Raw genomic sequence first — 17392 nt, forward strand, 5'->3', positions numbered from 1 at the left:
TACCGTGTGGTGCATTTCGGTACGTATTTGGAATCTGTTTTTTTTAGTTGCTAAGATATTAAAATTTGTTTTGAACAGGTTGTGACTTCTCGTTTGAGTTCGAATGGATAAATTAAGAGCTAAGGTTAAACTCAACCCTGAGCAACCATAGACCTTTCACCGACAGATTAGAGGATAAGGGTCCCAAAATGCCCAGAATTAGAGTTTCAATGTCTAAACATTTTAGGGTGATCTATGAATACTTCCACAGTCATTTGACAACTCGATGTATGCTTTGTGTCTTTGATCCACTTAACACGACTGACGATAATGCCCACGGCAGCTCGCCCTACAAACGCGATGCATGACGTCATAAAGCCGCGGATTTCGAGGTTTATCAACGCGTGGTTTGCCTTACAACTTCCACATTTCGGAGGGAAATACTCGATTGAACGATTGCTGGCGTTTGAGGAATACACTCGGAACACATCAGTCGACCGCGTTCTACTTGTTGTCATCGGTGCTCCTCTAGTAATAATCGCTCTATTGCTCGGCCAAGAAAGTATCCCGCTTCAAGATCCAGCTGAAGGGTGGGAAAATAACGTTGGATTCTGGATTCGAGCAGGATTACTCGGGGCTGGAGTAGGTTACGCTGCCGCAATCCAGATCGGCTTTTGGCTGGATGCCCCTCCGTTTTCTCTAAAGCAGATATCTTGCTATTGTGCTTTCATGAGTGTAATTTACGTCGTTGTTGGTATGGTGACGGCGGAATTATGGGTATTTCCGATCCCGTTCTTCATGTTTACTCTGGCCACCATAACGACATGTTTTCTTTTGATATACTTCAGAATTATTGTGGGATCTCGTGGATTTCAGCAGATATCGTTGCAACGTGATAATCTTCGTCGGTTGTGCAGGATTGGATCACTGCAAAGCTTCATGTACGTGGCATACCCGGCTTATCAGGTGCTTTTCAGTAAGGCAAACTATACAATGTACGAGATACCCGTTCTCCTGCTTCTTCCGCTGTTTCGACTTGTGATAATAGTGGTTTTCGCATCTGCTGCGACTCATAAAGAAGATACGATTCCAGCCCAAGTTGTGTTTACAGTCGACTTTTTCGACGCTGTTTACCTAGTCACTTCTTTACAAAGTGTGTCGTCACTAGCTCTTGGTGCCGTCATGGCTGTTGATCTACTACAGACAGCAACTGAACTTCACGAACTTCATCGACAAACGAGACGTATTTTATCCAGACTTTACGTTCAAGGACACTCGACAGATTCTAGGAATTTCAATTTACTCGTGGCAATGCGAGAATTGTGCAGCTCCGACGTATTGGATCAATGTGGACTTAATTTGAAGAAAATCCAAGTACGTTCGTGCATTGACCACCGCCTGTCCGAAGAGGGCAGATCGCTACTTAGTAGACTCGAGCGGATTTCAGCTACCAGATCAGCGGCGAGCTCAATTCCACATAATCTTAACACATCTTCACGGATCAGCTCCAGAGTTACTTCAGAGGATCCAGGCAATTCATGGGACTGGATTAGGTGCTGCGTTCGGAGAATCAATACAGTCGCACCACTTACTGCGCAACCAAACTCACCGTGTATAGAGGAAATCCCACCTAAGTTCGCTCGAAAGATCGAGAGTAGAATTGCAACCCAAGCGGAGAAATCGATCATTGTTCAAGAAGCGCTCCAAGTTCTCTTCACGTCGGAGTGCCTTATTCTTTCCGAGTATTTGGAAATTTTCGTTCCTACGGTCTATGGTGCATTCGTTCTCGCAATGGCTCATTCCCCCAACGCTCAGTATCATACAGATTTGGCCAGTGTGACGCGTGACAATGTTGAAGGAATCGTCTCTCGAATATTTGTTTATGTTTTAATGGAGCTCGTATCTTTCGTTGTGCTAGCTGTAATCACACAGCGAAATTGCGGAATCAACGCGCTGTATCAGCTGGCATTTGTGTTGGAGACCCAAATGCTCTTTGTCCAGTCGACGTTGGTGATGTGGATATTGATGACCCTGACGTATCGAGTTACTCATTTTGGTAAGTCGGGTTTGCAGATGTCATTTTGTAGGTGAAGGCTGACACTTTTTTTCTGATGTACGGTAGGCTGTGATTTTTCATTCCAGTTCAGATGGATCCATTCAACAACTACCTAAAAAAAGTGAAAACAAAATGACTTCCGCGAAAACATTTTGGAGAGTTCAAGGTAGACGCAAAAAACGAGAAGCAAAATATCTACACCGAGACAATGGCGCTGTTTATTGCAACTCGGACACCGCCACCATTTGGAGAGCAGCAATAAAAAAATGCATTTATTAGGTCCTTTTGAAAATAAAAATAATAATTATGTCTTTGTGGCTACCGGTGGCGCAGTATCCATTTTTTTGGCACGTCAGGATTGCAGCTGCGGTCCTAAGTGTCCTAAGTACTGTCTCGCTTATCAAATCCATTTCTTTCTTTGCCCATTTTTTCAAATCCAAAACGAGTCATACACAAGGTAACAAATCTGATTTATCACCTTTCACGATCCTCCTCCTGTCGTCCTGTATCAAAGTCATTTTTCGATCCGCCTCATCGACAGCAAGTGAGATAATCCGCCTCGATCAATAATGCACTCGTCTCTTCTCGTCGCTCTTGCGTTGCTGGCGTCTCCCGCCATGGCCTCACACTACAAAGTGCACCACCACCACCACATGAAGTTTCGTGAAGTGACAGTCATCGCGGACAACGCTACGTGCCCCAATGGCGGCGACGTGTTGCTGTGTCAGAGCGCGTCATACGCGTGCCAGGACGACGGAACGGGCGCTCAGAAGTGTCTCGAGCGCGACGACTCGTTCCTGGACTCAGTGGATAGCAGCACTGCGATGCCTTGGATGCAGTGCAGCCAATCAAACGCGTCGCTGCCTTCCAAATGCCTCTTCGACTTCCAGTGCATCTGCATGGACTACGCCAACGTGGACTGCTACTGCTCACCGCCCGATGCCTGGCGCACGGGTCGCGCTACAGCTGACAACTGCACCACGTCCAGTGGAGAGGTGGGATCGTGTGATGAGGGCAAGTACTGCCGCACCAAGGGCTCGTACCAGGAGTGCGCTTCAGCCCCGTATCTGCCGAGCAGCACGTCGCTCTATAGCGACTGCTCGGACGACGGTGTGTGCGACTCAGGTCTCACATGTGATGACTACGACAACTTCGGTATCTGCGTTGAGGACGACGGAGAGGACGGAAGCGCCTAGATCTGTGAAGAGATCTTTATGAATGAGTGAACGTTTAGTGTTTGCAGTTGCAGACCTCAATTGCAGTGACTCTTCTTATATTAAAAATCGAGCTCGCTATCTTCCAGCAAAATTTTACATTTAACTCCTGAATCCTAATATTGCGGTGGTTTCTCTTTTCGTTTTGGGACAGCCTATCGCGGACAGGTGATTGGTGCTGGTATGCTGCCCATATGTTTCAGATAGTCCAACTTGGACTCCAAGACTTCCAGATTACTGGCTACAGAAAACAGCTCTTTATCTGTAACTCAAAAGTCTCTAATTCTAGAGCCAGCAAAAGTGAAAAACAGCGGTATCAGAGAGGCATGCAACTCCTAGGCGTCGTCGCGGCAGCATCCAGTCTAGCGGCTTCGCTGGCCTCTGCTGCGCCTTTACAAAATAAAATACGCATGGAAGTGACGGCTGGACAAGCCCCTGTAGCTCACCCCAGTGTCAAATACTTTGTCCACGTGGTGGCGGATGGTGATGACTGCGACTATCCGGACAACACTTTGCCCATGTGCGCTAACAAGAACTTTGTCTGCAGGATGGAGCCTGGCCAGGAGATGTTCGCCAATGCTCCATCCTGTCTGGCCTACGACCCCAGCAATATGGAGGACAACCCGTTCCTGATCGAAGAGACAGCCGTGGTGCCCTGGGGTGTCTGTGACCCAGTGGCGGAACTTAACAGGAAGATTGGCGACCCACCAGTCTGTAAGCGGGAGTTCACGTGTCTCTGTCTCCACGGAGCAGGCGAGAACTGCGTCTGTGCTCCACCTGATGCAGTGGATGATGCTAACGGCGCTACCAAGTGTGGCAACAGTACGGCTACATGTACCGAGGACAAGTATTGCCACTACCTTCAAGAAGGAGGAACGGAGTGTGGACAGAAACCTTACTATTTCTAAGGAGACAGGCTGGAGAGTAACCTGAAATTTACATGACACAACTTACAATATTCGACTTGTCGCTGTCAATATTTACATTTCGCTGACGCTGTTACTGTTGCTTGCACTCAGATGGCTCCTCTGGGATGCTCTTATAGCGCACGAATCGATGTTTCGGACGAGCTTCCGAGCTGGACTCAGCAGCTCGAGCGGGCTCTAAGAAGCTGCTGTCTTCTGCCACATGTTTGCGCTTTCTACCGCCTTCGGTGGGGAGTTCGGGAGCTGGTAGCTCGTTGCCAAGAGCCTTAGACTGCTCTTCCTCCGTCTTTCTTCTTTCAACACGCAACCGCCAGTGGGTGACAGACTCTTCCAGTTCAAGAATCCGATCAGCTAGACTAGCGTTTTTGACGTGAAGCTGCCTCTGCTGTTGGATGAGTTTGGCGTTCACGAGCAGCAGTTCTCGACGCTTGTGTTCTACTTGCTGTTTGTCGTGTTCCACCTGCTGGATGCGAGTCAAATAGTAGCTCGTCGCCGAGTCGCAAGTATTTGTTTTTAGAGGTGACTGATGACACCATACTTGCTTCACATAAAGGTCTTTATTCTCCTTGAGAACGCTCTCCAGTTCAGCCGAAAGTAAGTTCACTTGGGTACTCAATTGACAAGAGTACGACGAGATTTCGTTCACTGCATTTGTGTTCCGCTCATCTTGGCTACTCAAGTGACTTCGTTCCTTCTCCGGAAGAGCCACTCTGGATTCCAAATGCGAGATTGTGTTCTGAAGTCTTGCAATTGTCTCTCTCTTGTCAAGCGCATCGACCTTCATGGCTTTATTCCTCTCCACTAGCCGAGTATTCGACTCCAGCTGACTTCGGATCGTCGATTTCAGCGACTTTTCCTGTTGTTTGCATTGTCTATCCAGCTCAACGATTCGACAGTTTAACTGAGCTTCCTTTGCGCTCCAGTCTGCGTTCGAGAGTGAATATTGCTCCTGGTATTGCTCCAGCTTATTCGTGAATAATGCGCGAGCTTCTTCCAGTTGTTTCAGGTCTTCGCCATACTTTAGCTTACCCTCTTGCAACCTTGACGTCAGATTCTCTATCTCAGCGGACTTTGTGCTAAGCAACACAGTCATACGAGCCTCATAATGTCGACAAACTTGGTCCAGTTCTTGAGCTTTCTGCTCTTCAAAGCGCATGCGATCCGCTCTAGCGTCCTCCACTTGCATGCCAGTGCATTCAACCTGGCGAGCTTCAGCGTCTTGTTGTCGTCTTGCTAAAGATTCGTATTGCGCTGCTAGCTGCTCGTTCTGACGTGTTAAGGCTTCACTGGCATCCCGCAAGTCCGATACTTGCTGATCTCGTCTCGATATTCCCAATTCCAGCTGGTAATTCCGGTCCGTACTATCGGAGAGCTCAGCTGCTAGACAATCTCGCTCTGTTACTAGTGACGCGTATTGTTCCTTTGTTTGCTTGAGCTCAGACTGCGTCGACTGAAGCGTTTGCTGCGTGTCGAGGTATTTCTTCTCGAAAGACTGCTTCAATCGAGTCAAATCGTCCAGCTCGTCCACCAGGCGATCCACTCTGGCTTCTGTTGCGCTGTCAAGTTGCTTCTTCAGCGCGACATTCTCGAATTCCAAGCGCGTCAATCTCTGCATGAGCTCCGGGTTCAGTTCGCTAATGCCACTAGTTATTGTGGGACAGGAGTTGCTGCTTGCTGCTACGTCCGCTAGCTGAAGATCTGAGATCTGTAACTGGGTGTTCAGAGCCCTGGACTCGTGTAAAACTCCTTGAATGGCTTCAATCTCGGCACGAGTCCGCCGAACTTCTTCTCGTTCATGAGCAAGTGTCGACTCCAGCTCGATTACTTGCATCTCCTAGTCACCAACACTCGTGTTAGTCTTTGGAGCGACAAAGGTATCAGAATATTTAACGTACCAACGCAGTCTTTGCCTCCTTCGCCTCCTTGAGTTTCCGCTGCCACGTCGCAGCTTTGGCCACGTCGCCTTCAAGCACGAGATTCCTCTTTACCAGCTCTGCGTTCGTACTTTCCAGTCGCTAAACAAGGCTGTCAGCACACAACAAGTTCAAGTACATGAGTCAAAAACGAACGCACCTGTAGCATGTCTTTGGCTCCAGACAGCGCGTCGACCTTCGCTTTATACTTGGCCACTGTAGCCTCCATCTTCTTCATCTTCTCGGCAATAGGCCGCAATAGATCCACCTCATCCGTTAAGACCGGAACTCGGCTCGCCAGCGCTTCTTTGTCTTGTAATTCGTTTTTTGTCGACTCCAGCTCACGTTGAAGAGAGCTAATGCGTTTGTTGTACTGAGAATGCAACGCTCGTTGCCTCTTCACAGCTTCGGCGTCCATCTGCTGCTTCAAACCCTGCATCATGTCCACCAACTTGACATTTTCACGCTCCAACTCATGAAATTTCTTGGTTGCCTGCTCCATTTTCTGAGCAAGGTGGATCTGTGTGCTTGTCGTTAGTTTTTATCATCAATTTCTTGTTTTTTTACCCTTTTTCACGTACATTTTCGTCCTTCAGCACCTCGTTTTCCCTTTGGACGCGCTCCACAACGGCATTTCTCGACAAATACAGCGGAGAGCCGATCGCTGGCGCGTCTCTCTCCGTTCTGCTGGTCTCGTCCGCAACTTCAACATTGAGGACCAACACTCCTTGTACCATCACTCTCTTGATAATACCCATGAGATCGGACTGCACTGCGTCCTCCATGGTCAGAATGTCCTTGATGAACGTCTCCTTGGTCTCGCTCTGCACTACTGCGCCTAGCACTAGCTGCAGCAGCGTCGTCAGCATGTTATTCAGCCCACCTGCCAGTTTCTCCACGTCCACAGCTAGATTGGTCTCATAGAAACCCTCTAATGCCGCTATCACAGCTTTCCACCCGCTTAGAGCCTTCAATTCTTCGACTGTGGCTGGAAATCTGCGCGAATCATGCCCGCAGTAGTAAATATAACGTTAGCCATAAACGTATTTCATGTATTTTGGCCGAAATTTCGATATTTATTTTGCCTACGCGAGCTTTAAGAGGCGTAGTACGATACTAGCGCAGTCTTCCTGTGCATTGGCAGCGTAGAAGTTCAACCAGCGCATGAGGCTGGACGCCTCAGCGTCGCCGGTGCACATTCTGCCACTGCAACTTTTTGGCGGGAGCAAATTTCACCATTGCAAGACCATCATTCCTTCTTTCTCATTCATTGACCAAGACTCTTCATGTCGCATACACTTTAAAAATTCAAATTCCGCAACTCGCAGACAAAAATTCGCTTTTGGGGCGGAAGGACGTGCGCCCAAGCTTGATATTTCCTGGCCGCTGCCATCCTAGCGTCGCAGCTCGCCCCACACGCCTCTGCGCGGACCACAACCTATCGCGTCATCTTCCTCACCGTATATAGTTTCTATCCGTACAAGTCTCCGCCAGAATGGCCGAGAAATGCCTCCGCAACGCCAGCTGCAAGTGCAGCATGTGTGCTGGCTTCGACGTGGCGTCTCTTATGAACATCTCCAAGTCCATTTCATCCAACATCAACTACGGAGAAGGTGAAGAGGAGGACGGAGTTCAAGATGCAGCGCCTCCACCTCCTCGATTCGGCGGCGTGGCCAACTCGCCGCCTGTCCCGTCCCAGAAGCAGAGTGTGGTGGCCAATTCTCCGCCTTTACGAGCCGCTACGAGGCCTCCACCAGCCCCACAAAGCGTCCACATGGATACTCCAATGGAAGACATCACTATCGCCGATTATACAGCGCAGGACGTCGTCATGGAGTCGTCTCCGACGCTGAAAGACGCGCAGATGGAGAGTGTTGCCTCCACGCTGTCTAATATGGAGGTCGACAGTCCAGGAGGACCAGGAGATGCTGTCTCAATCGACGCAGTACTGCCGAAACTCTCAGACAAGAACTGGAAGGTACGCAAAGAAGGCTTCGAGGAGCTCAAGACGCTGTTCGAACAGCCAGGAGTCAAGACGAGCCTCGTGAGACCGGCGATGGAGCTGTTTAAGATGTGCGAGGACGCCAACGCCAGTGCCATGGAAGCGGGGATTGCCGCGGTACTTGCGTACACTTTGAACGTGGAGCCATTTGACAAGGACATCGTGGGCGGCGTCATGGCGCGCGTCACAGATAAAGGCTTCTCGGCCAGACCGGGCATCGTCAAGTTGTGTACAGAGCTGACCGACGCGTTTATCGCTGCAGGCGCCGCAGAGGAGACGGTGACGGCGCTGCTGGAAGGCACGAACAACCGCAAGCCGAAAGTGCCTCCAGCTTGTGCGACGTGTGTACTGGACGCGCTGAAGGAATACGGGCCGCGTGTTGTACCGTTGCAAGCTATCAAAACAGCGCTACCGAAGCTGATGGAAGGAGCAGTGAAGGTGCGGCCGATAGCGATGAGTATTATGGTGGAGATCCATCGCTGGACTGGCCCTGCGCTCGTACAGGACATTGTAGCCAATCTACGACAAGCACAGCAGACGGAGTTTGAGGAACAGACTAAGGATGTCACAGCTGGTCAGGCAGCTCCGACCAAGTTCGTTAGAGGCGCGAAACCTGCTAAAGCTGCAGGCGGGAAGCCTTCGAGTGGTGTATCCCATACGGCTGAGCCTGCCGCCCCAGCGTTCGACCCTCGTGACTTTGCAGAGACTGTGGATTTACTTGCGAAGCTCCCGAAGACGGAGTTTAAGACCAAGTTGGCGCTACCCAAGTGGAGTGAAAAGGTGGAGGCGTTGAAGATCGTGCTGGAGCTGATTGGCCCCGTACCGAAGCTAGCGAATGGCGAGTACTACGAACTCGTGTCGACGCTGAAGGCACTGACGAATGACTCGAACGTCAACATTGTGGCCAAGTCGATTGAAGTGTTTGGAGCGCTGGCGGACGGTCTGCGGAAGAACTTTACGCAGTATGCGCGGATGATGTTCCCCGAGTTGTTGCGCAAGCTTTCGGACAAGAAGTCGGTCATTTTGAACGCGACGAACAAGACGCTGGACTTGTTTCTGCAGCATGCGATGACGATCGACCTGATGATGGAGGACCTGAGACTGGCGTGCGATGCGTCTAAGAACAAGGCGCCGCCTGCGCGCGTCCAGACGATGGCGTTCTTGACTCGCGCGGTGGAGAATCGCTATGTGGATTTGAACGACAAGGTGCTGGTCGTGGCGTTTGGAGCGATGTTCATGAAGGGCATCGACGATAGCGACCCCAAGGTGCGTGAAGCGGGGCAGAAGGACTTTATTGTACTCTTGCAAGCCACCGAGCAGACGGCTGGATGGCTGCAGAGCATGTTGGACGAGATCTCTCGTAAGAATCCACGGGCGTTTAAGGTTATCCAGAAGGCGCTGGGGGCTGGCGCTGCGTCCACCGCTTCGTCTCGTCCTGGCAGTGCCCAATCTTCTCGACCAGGAAGTGCCACCTCTCGTCCTGGTAGCGCCCCGCCGTCGCGTCCAGGTAGTGCGGGAAGTGCTGCCAGTCGCTCGAGTTTCGGCGGCTCTAAGGCGTCAGAGCCTGATGGGGATGTGGAGATGGATAGCACGCCCGCTCCTGGGGGCCTACGACGCCCGTCGTTGAAGAAGCGTGGGCCTCCTAGTCGACTGGGAGCGAAGCCTGGCACTCCAAGCGCGCAATCGAAGGCAGCCTCCTCTAGAAAACCTGCCGCTGGATCAAATGCTGGTTCGTCGGGAGGAGCGAGCACTGACTTCACGCCAATAGCCATCTCGGTTACCGCAGAGGAAGCAGAGGACGTTATTGCGGAGCTTGAGTTGGAGAACTGGAGCTCGATCCAGGAAGGATTCGCCAGCTCCAAGTGGATGGAGCGCAAAGCTGCGATTGAAGCTCTGGAGGAGTATGCGAGAGCGAATTCTGGAGTGATGACTGTGCGCGTGATCGAGGCGTTTGCGATGTACCTATCGACGCAAGTGAAGGACTTCAAGGACAGCAATATCAACGTGTTGAAGAGCGCGTTCCAAGCTGTGGGCACGTTGGCGGAGACTGCAGCGGGCAAGTTTCCGCGTGGTGTTGTTTGCCTCGTGACTCCGCGTGCGTGCGACAAGATTGGCGACAGGAAGGCGAACGAGGCCGTGCGAGGGATGCTCGTGCAGTTCTGCGAGGCTACCAGTCCCGCGTATACGACTGGATGCATGATCGAGTACATGCCGAAGGTCCGCCTGCCGCTAGCGCACATCGAGGCGCTCGTGGTCTTGTCGGACTGCGTGAAGGACTTTGGCGTGTCCATCTGCAATCCTCGCGCTGTTATTGACTACGCGAAGGGTCCACAAGGCCTGGAAGGGTCCAACCCGAAGGTTCGCAGCGCTGCGACGGCGCTGCTCGGTACGATGTACTCGCAATTGGGCCCAGCGCTGCTTCCGATCTTGAACCTGGAGAGCTGGAAGCCTGCGTTGGCCAAGACTGTAGAAGACGAGTTCAAGAAGGTGGGCTTCGATCCAGCCAAGGCCCAGGCGACGATTAAGCGCCAAGTGAAAAGCCAAGACGCGGCACCGGCTGCCGCAGACCCCGGCGCGCTGTTCGGGCGTGTCGATGTGAGTAGCCAGATCACCAAGGAGCTGCTGGAAGACATGAAGAACGAGAAGGACAAGGTGGCGTGGAAGAAGCGCGCAGAGGCCATGGATAGCGTCCAAGCCATCTGTGAAGGCGCCGGCTGCGCGATTGAGTTCACGAGGCCTGTGCAAGAAGCTCTCCGCCAGCTCAAGGCTCGTCTGAACGACTCGAACGCCAACTTGAAGGTGAAGGCTGCGAACGTCATTGGAGTCGTGGCTGCGAGTGTCGGGCCCGACATCGCCAAGATGTCGAAGGTTCTGGGCGCGAGTCTGGTCGCCGGTGTGGCCGACAACAAGAAGACGATGCAAGCTGCGGCTGTGCAGGCTCTCCACAAGTGGGTTCGACACAACAACGAGACGTCAAGCGTGTGTGTGGAGAGTCTACTGGCTCCGTTATCGGAAGGTCTTTCGAACACTGTGGGCAGAGCTGAGCTGCTCGGATGGGCTGTAGAGCACCTGCAGAAGTGCGAAAAACTGGATCTGAGCTGTCTGGTGGCTCCCACGGTGCAGTGCATGATGGACAAGTCGTCCGAGGCGCGTGAGAAGGCGCAGCTTGTGCTGATTGAAGTCATGAAGTCGGTGGGCAAGGACGTGGTGTTTACGACCGGGTGTCGGGATATTAAGCCAGCGGCCATGCGCGCTCTCAAGCCTTTGCTGCAGAAAGTAAGCGACACAGTTGACACCAGTGGAGGTTCGAGCTTATCTGCTACGGTGTCTGCCCCAGCACCTTCTGTAGCGCCTCCTGTAGCCAGTGGGCTGGAGCGTGGCGGACTTAAGAGAAGAGCGAGTGTAGCGGCGGGCAGTACCCCCGTCAAGTCGCGTCTTACGCGTCCCAGCTCGCTTCGTGCTCCTCCGGCAGCAGCTTCGCTAGCACCGGAGACTTCGACAAAGACGGCGCCGTTGCTGAAGATGACTTCGAACAAGCCGGCGAGACTGTCCAAGGGCCAATACAACAAGTGGATCTTCGAGACGACGTCAACGAGTGAGATGAACGCGCGCAAGAGTGAGATCGAGGCCGAGTGGAAGCCTTTTTTGTCGCCAGAGTTCCACGCCAAGTTGTTCGCGCCTTCCTTGGAGAAGGGGATGCTCGCTGCCATGGACGAACTGACGCTGTGTGTTGTCCATCAGCCAGACGAAGTGATCTCGGCGCTGGACCTCGTGATGAAGTGGTGCAGTCTTCGTATCGTGGACAACAACGTCCAAGCGCTGGCGAAGCTGCTAGAAGTGCTGGTCAAGCTGTTCGAGATGCTGCGAGAGTCTGGATATCAACTGGAGGACGTCGAGGCGGCGATTCTGCTGCCGTATCTTCTGCAGGAAAGCGGCCAGTCGAAGCCGCGCTTCCGCGTCCGCTTCCGTGACGTCATGAAGCTGGTTGTGGCGGTGTACAGCCCCGACAAGTACGTCCCGTATCTGATGGAGTGTTTCAACGGGTCGAAGAACATGAAGAGCAGGTGCGAGTGCATCGATCTGGTCGAGTATATCGTCGGTTTGCATGGATACCAAGTGCTCGGGCGCAAGTGTATCAAGGACGTGGGCAAGTTCGTCGTGGCGCACGAGAAGGAGCTCCGAGAGAGTGCCATCAACACGCTCGTGGCTGTGTACATGCGCACGGAAGGCGGGAATCCAGACAAGTTTTTCCGCTTTGCGGGCATCACCACACAGCAGGGAATGGACCTGCTGAACGCGCGTCTTAAGCATCTACCGGCCAGCACTCTCCAGGGCGAAGCGGCTGCAACGCAGGAGGTTGCTCCAGAGCCTCAGCAGCGTCCTCAACGCACAGGATTTGGCTTTGGCTTTGGACGAGCTGCTGCTGCGACAACAGCACCAACGACGACGAGGTCGGACCCAGTCAAGGAGCAGCCAGTGGTGGAGTCGGCAGCTCCGCAATTTAGCTCTGAATCGCACAATGTGGACATGGACGCACTCGAACACGAGGCTGAGTCAGAGGCTCAGAGTGCCGTCATTGAGGAGCTGCTGCTGCGCCCGATTGAGATGCTGATCAACTCGTCCAAGGAGGTGGTGCCGGCGGGCTCGCCTGCGTACAAGGAAGGCGGCAATGCGCTGAAAGGGCTGTATGCGATAATCAACCGGCCGTCCGACCCGGCGGAGCTTGAGTTCTTGCACTCGTACGTGAACGAGATTGTGCTGGCCTTGTGTGACTGTATCCATGGCGCGTTCTACGCCGGCAACGCCGAGAAGAGACCGGAGATGTACATCCTCGCGATCAGCATCACGACGCTCACCGTCGTGTTCAGTAGCGACGCGGTGACGAGCATGCAGCGTTACACGGTGGAGCGAGTGCTGCTGGAGTTGTGCTCGAAGATCATGGACCCGCGCATGGAGAAGTTTGCAGAGAAGGCGAATCTGACTGCAGCGGAGATCGCGATGCTGCCTCCCGAAGAGAAGCGCTATCTCATGGTGTTCAAGGCGCTGTACAAGGCGATGCGGAAGCTGACGGAGAGAGCAAAGGCGGGCGACGTCTATCCGTCGGTGATCAATCTCCTGCAGCGTCTGATGCACAATGATGTGGGCGACTACAACAAGAACGACACGCTCAAGCACTTGCTGAAGGAGGACTCGCTGGACCAGCTCGTGGGTCGAATCTTACTCAAGCTGTCGAATGTCCAAGCGAACTCGCTGACGCCGTTTGAGGAGATCGACATCTTCGGCGTGCTCATGCAGATGCACATGTCTCTCGACTTTACCTGGAGCGGAAGTCATGATGGTGGATATTGCTAACGATAATATGCGCTCGGCACTGAAGATTATGGCCGAGAGCTTGATGAAGACGAGAGCGAGTGCCTTTGAGGCCTCGATGAAGGACCTGCCGCCCTACGTCTCCTGTGCGTCAAGCTCTGGAAGAAATGGGCATTGACCAGCAAGAGAAGGATGCTGTCGAGTCCGCGGCGCTGCGTTACGGAGAGAACGGTAGCCGTAGCAACGGCACCAGCAACAGTGTCGCGTCTGCTGCTCCACCGCGTATCACGACGCATTTTGGTGCCAGTAGTGCAGCGAATAGCGTGGCTACTGTGCCCGAGGAGAGTCTCACGCGACGCCTGTTCCCACCGCGAGATAGCGGCATCGCCCCGCGCACATCGAGGAATGCGTCAGCGGCTCCGTCACTTGCTGAAACTATGTTGTCTGCGGAGCCCCGAGGTCGCAGCTTTACTTCGTTCCATGCGTTTAGTGCCAACCGTGGAGCTGCGACGAATGCTTCGCGTCCGTCAACCACAAGTGAACAACTGGAGAGTCTGCGAGAACGGCTGCAGATGTCACGCCACTACAATTAGGTTGGAGATCTGCCAACCTGTTTACCAAAAAGAGTAGTAAGTTAGCTTTGTGCGGTAAAACCGGTATCTCGTTTCCTTCGACACCGGACTTTTGTTTTAAACTTGAAGCGGCAATCACTAATATTTTTTATTGGGTCGAAGTCTATTATTGTGAGACTCTGATTTAGCACTCGGATTTAGCTATTATGGATTGAAAGGCTAAGATTTAAAAAAGGGTTAGGGGTTTAAATTTGCTTGCTCTTATTTGTTTGTCGGTGATCGTAGGGGCATCTGAATTTCAGGCTGAAATGGGTTCGGCCGCGAGTGACTCAGCTGCATCGCTGCGCTACTGCTGCGGACTAAAGCCTAACAGACACGCCAATGCGAGTTGATAGCCGTGCTTTTATAGGCCTGCCGAGACTCGTACAAGTCAGCGCCGTCATTGTGCTTATCGTCCTGAGCTACACCGTATAACATTTATGTATCCATCGTATTTATCGAAATGTCCCCGGTTTAACAGCACTAAAATAGGTCGAAACACTCCAATACAAATAGAACGGACCCATTCAATGGCGGTCATAGGTGTAGACTTCGTTGCGGCGATTGTCTTTCCGTTTTGAACGATGGGCCTGATGAATTCGATTGATCTTTCTGGTTCAGGTGTTGCAGTAACAATTTGTTTTAGTTTTTGAAAAAAAAAACTATTCTATGTGTATGAGGCTAGATACGCTTACCGTATTGCAAAAGTTTCTTTTTATAAAGAATTCAATGAAGTAGCAGATTTATTAGTTTCCATGGGTGTTCTATCTTTCTGTAACTTGTCGTTTGGGGAAATACGGAGCGCGATCAGTGTGGGAAAACTGTATGTGCGGCAATTATTTTCTCATGATGCTGGGTGTAGAACTTCGTAGAAGCAAAAGCCGGTACGTATACCGGTACGGTACAGGAGACTGTGTCTTTTCCGCATCAAACATGTAGATTATTCCCTCCATCATGGGATATACTTGTACATGTACAGTAAATGAAAGTCCGTCACTGGGATTTCGGAACCCTCGCTTTTCGTTGGTGCACGAACATCGACAAAAGTTGGGCGAATTGTGCAAAAACAGAAAATCTGGGGTACCGTTCTCCGATCCCTAACGAAGTTTTTGCAAGCATTTTAAATTGTACGGTTTTGGAAAAGTGGCTGTTTCCTTCTCTCTTACCACCTGGTTTCAGTTTGTGGTACAAAAGGTTCGTGTGCCAATTTGAATCAAATTTTGATGGTCATGTACAGTACATTGTAGTCGACACAGAGTCACGTGAGGCCATGTATACAGATTTGATTTCCCCGGGCAGAAGTAGCCTTGCGCGGTCAAACTCACAAATCCATTTACTCCGCAGTAGACAGTTCTCTCCATTTCATTAACCCAGTATGCGCCTTGGCTATTTGATTGTGGGTTGCGCGGTAGCCCTCCTCGCTACAACCGATGGAGTGGTGGACGCCTCGAGTAAACTTAAGCAGCTGTCCACTGATGTCCCTCGTCCAGCTGATGACATTTCATCAGAACGGTTCCTAAGAAGTCAAGATACTCCTGAAGATGATGGAAACCCCGCGCACGAAGACCGAGGATACTTAACAGTGCTTACCAACGCAGCCATGCATCCTTTGAGGGAGCGGAAAATGAAGAAACAAATTGCAAACTTGATCAAGATGGACGCAACTGACGCAGAGTTATATGCGGCAGGAGTGCAACCCCACCGTCTCTTCGACGTCATAAGGCACAAAGACGAATCTGTTGAAATGTCCCTTTCCCAGTGGGTGACCATGGTGCACCAGCATCAGTTTCCGTCGGACTATATTTTGACAAGTCAAGCGTACCGCAGATTTAAGCAATACGCTAAATTTTACGATGGCATGAAGAGAAATGACCAACGAGTGGCATCGACAACATGACTCAAAGATCTGCGGCGTTGGGGAACGAGGATCATATATGTCTGAGCTGATAGTTTAGTATTAAAAGTGGTCTTATAGCTTCATGCAGTCCGGGAAACAAGTCGAACAGATAGCCCGGTAAAGGAGAGATCCCCCAAATTTGAAAAAATAAACTGAGAGAAACTGTTTATAAAACGTTACCAAGAAAGAGATATATCTGTACAATACTCCTCGCATCAACCTTGGTAGTATGTAAGCAAAAAGAAGAAATACTGTAGAGCTACGTACAAGTACTACTACTGTAGTACTACGTAGTACTACTGGAGGTGATGCCTTATTTAAGCGTATACAACAGTAGTAGTAGTTTGAAAGGTAGGACTCAGCTGAGAGTATTCATCAGAGAGATAAACCGGTGCATACGGTGGATTCACGCAGTGCCCTACACGTATCACAACCAATGCTAGTAGCATTCAAAATAACGGTACTTTTGCAATGCCAAGTGACATTCAAGAATTAAGTATATATCAAAATTCAGGCTAATGTATTTATTGCAACAACTGATCAGATATCATTTTATTGATCTCTCCTGAGCTTGAAAAAAAAAAAAAATATATTAGCATAATTATTACTCACCTCTGATATAGATCACTCCGAGCTCATGCACAATATTTTGCACAGTTTTTGCTCAGACCACAAGAGTCCACACTTGTAAAGTACGAAATTACCGCACACAAGTTGGCAGCAGTTCATGCTCCTACTTGATCCTGGTAGTGCCACTCTACGTAGGTAGTACATCACATACAGCCCAATAATGATTGTTCAAGGATGAAATATATTGTCCACAGAAAACTTAGGTGCTGCATTAAAACAACTTCCAAAGGAAGTACTCTTATATTTTTCATTTTTTATAAATACGACAAGTTCTTAATTTGCTACAGGTTTTTTCACGACCTTGCACCGTAAAATATAACACTTTGCAGGTGATACGTAGTAAAAACGAAATGTTTTTAAGCAGATTAGAAATATTTTTTGTGCAAATTCGAAAGTGCCTCACTGTGTGTACAGTGTACACCGTTCACTCTAATTAGTCGTGCTTCAAAATTAGTCATGAATTGTACTGATATGATAAATTATTGCCCACTTACCATATATAGTCATGCATCAGTATTAATCGTGCCAAGCCAACGGCGCCAACCAATCCCCCGACAAGTTGGCGTCGGACATCGACAGCCCCAACTTTTCAGAGTGCTCACTTTCACAATTAGGATGAACGACACAGAGACACGATCACTGCAGCATGTTGTCGGGGTAGCGATTCGGGCTCGCTCCGTAGCTTGGATGGAGGGCAACGCTGTCGAGGATGGAGAGAAGGGTTTCTACGGTCTACCAGTTTCCGTCCATCTTCCGGGCAGCCGACCGTCGCGTCAACCTTAACAAGGTGCGAGACTGGTGGCGAAGCGTTCGGCCTTTCAAGCTGCACTGGACGACGGCTAGCGCAAGTACGC

The 17392-nt window shown here is 50.9% G+C and overlaps 7 protein-coding genes across 7 annotated transcripts; all 7 read left to right on the forward strand.

The window, feature by feature from the left end:
* Positions 1-339: 339 nt before the first annotated feature.
* PITG_23017 (uncharacterized protein) lies at positions 340-1117 on the forward strand (the record flags this gene model as incomplete). The annotated part of the gene is made up of 2 exons (XM_002898855.1): positions 340-1029; positions 1079-1117. 2 exons carry the CDS (start codon positions 340-342, stop codon positions 1115-1117), a joined length of 729 nt encoding a protein of 242 aa, XP_002898901.1.
* Positions 973-2070, forward strand: PITG_23018 (uncharacterized protein; the record flags this gene model as incomplete). The annotated part of the gene is made up of 1 exon (XM_002898856.1): positions 973-2070. One exon carries the CDS (start codon positions 973-975, stop codon positions 2068-2070), a length of 1098 nt encoding a protein of 365 aa, XP_002898902.1.
* A 494-nt stretch (positions 2071-2564) lies between these two features.
* Positions 2565-3343, forward strand: PITG_14439 (uncharacterized protein; the record flags this gene model as incomplete). The annotated part of the gene is made up of 1 exon (XM_002898857.1): positions 2565-3343. The coding sequence occupies one exon, from the start codon at positions 2605-2607 to the stop codon at positions 3229-3231; it is 627 nt and encodes a 208-aa protein (XP_002898903.1).
* A 212-nt stretch (positions 3344-3555) lies between these two features.
* Positions 3556-4206, forward strand: PITG_14440 (uncharacterized protein; the record flags this gene model as incomplete). Its single annotated transcript, XM_002898858.1, has 1 exon — positions 3556-4206. One exon carries the CDS (start codon positions 3576-3578, stop codon positions 4155-4157), a length of 582 nt encoding a protein of 193 aa, XP_002898904.1.
* A 3377-nt stretch (positions 4207-7583) lies between these two features.
* PITG_14441 (cytoskeleton-associated protein, putative) lies at positions 7584-13442 on the forward strand (the record flags this gene model as incomplete). The annotated part of the gene is made up of 1 exon (XM_002898859.1): positions 7584-13442. The coding sequence occupies one exon, from the start codon at positions 7584-7586 to the stop codon at positions 13440-13442; it is 5859 nt and encodes a 1952-aa protein (XP_002898905.1).
* A 395-nt stretch (positions 13443-13837) lies between these two features.
* On the forward strand, positions 13838-13993 carry PITG_14442 (uncharacterized protein; the record flags this gene model as incomplete). The annotated part of the gene is made up of 1 exon (XM_002898860.1): positions 13838-13993. One exon carries the CDS (start codon positions 13838-13840, stop codon positions 13991-13993), a length of 156 nt encoding a protein of 51 aa, XP_002898906.1.
* A 1393-nt stretch (positions 13994-15386) lies between these two features.
* On the forward strand, positions 15387-15908 carry PITG_14443 (secreted RxLR effector peptide protein, putative; the record flags this gene model as incomplete). The annotated part of the gene is made up of 1 exon (XM_002898861.1): positions 15387-15908. The coding sequence occupies one exon, from the start codon at positions 15387-15389 to the stop codon at positions 15906-15908; it is 522 nt and encodes a 173-aa protein (XP_002898907.1).
* Between the last annotated feature and the right edge of the window lie 1484 nt (positions 15909-17392).

This window comes from Phytophthora infestans, genomic scaffold (genome assembly GCF_000142945.1).
Source record: "Phytophthora infestans T30-4 supercont1.34 genomic scaffold, whole genome shotgun sequence".
In the NCBI taxonomy this organism is placed as follows: domain Eukaryota; phylum Oomycota; class Peronosporomycetes; order Peronosporales; family Peronosporaceae; genus Phytophthora; species Phytophthora infestans.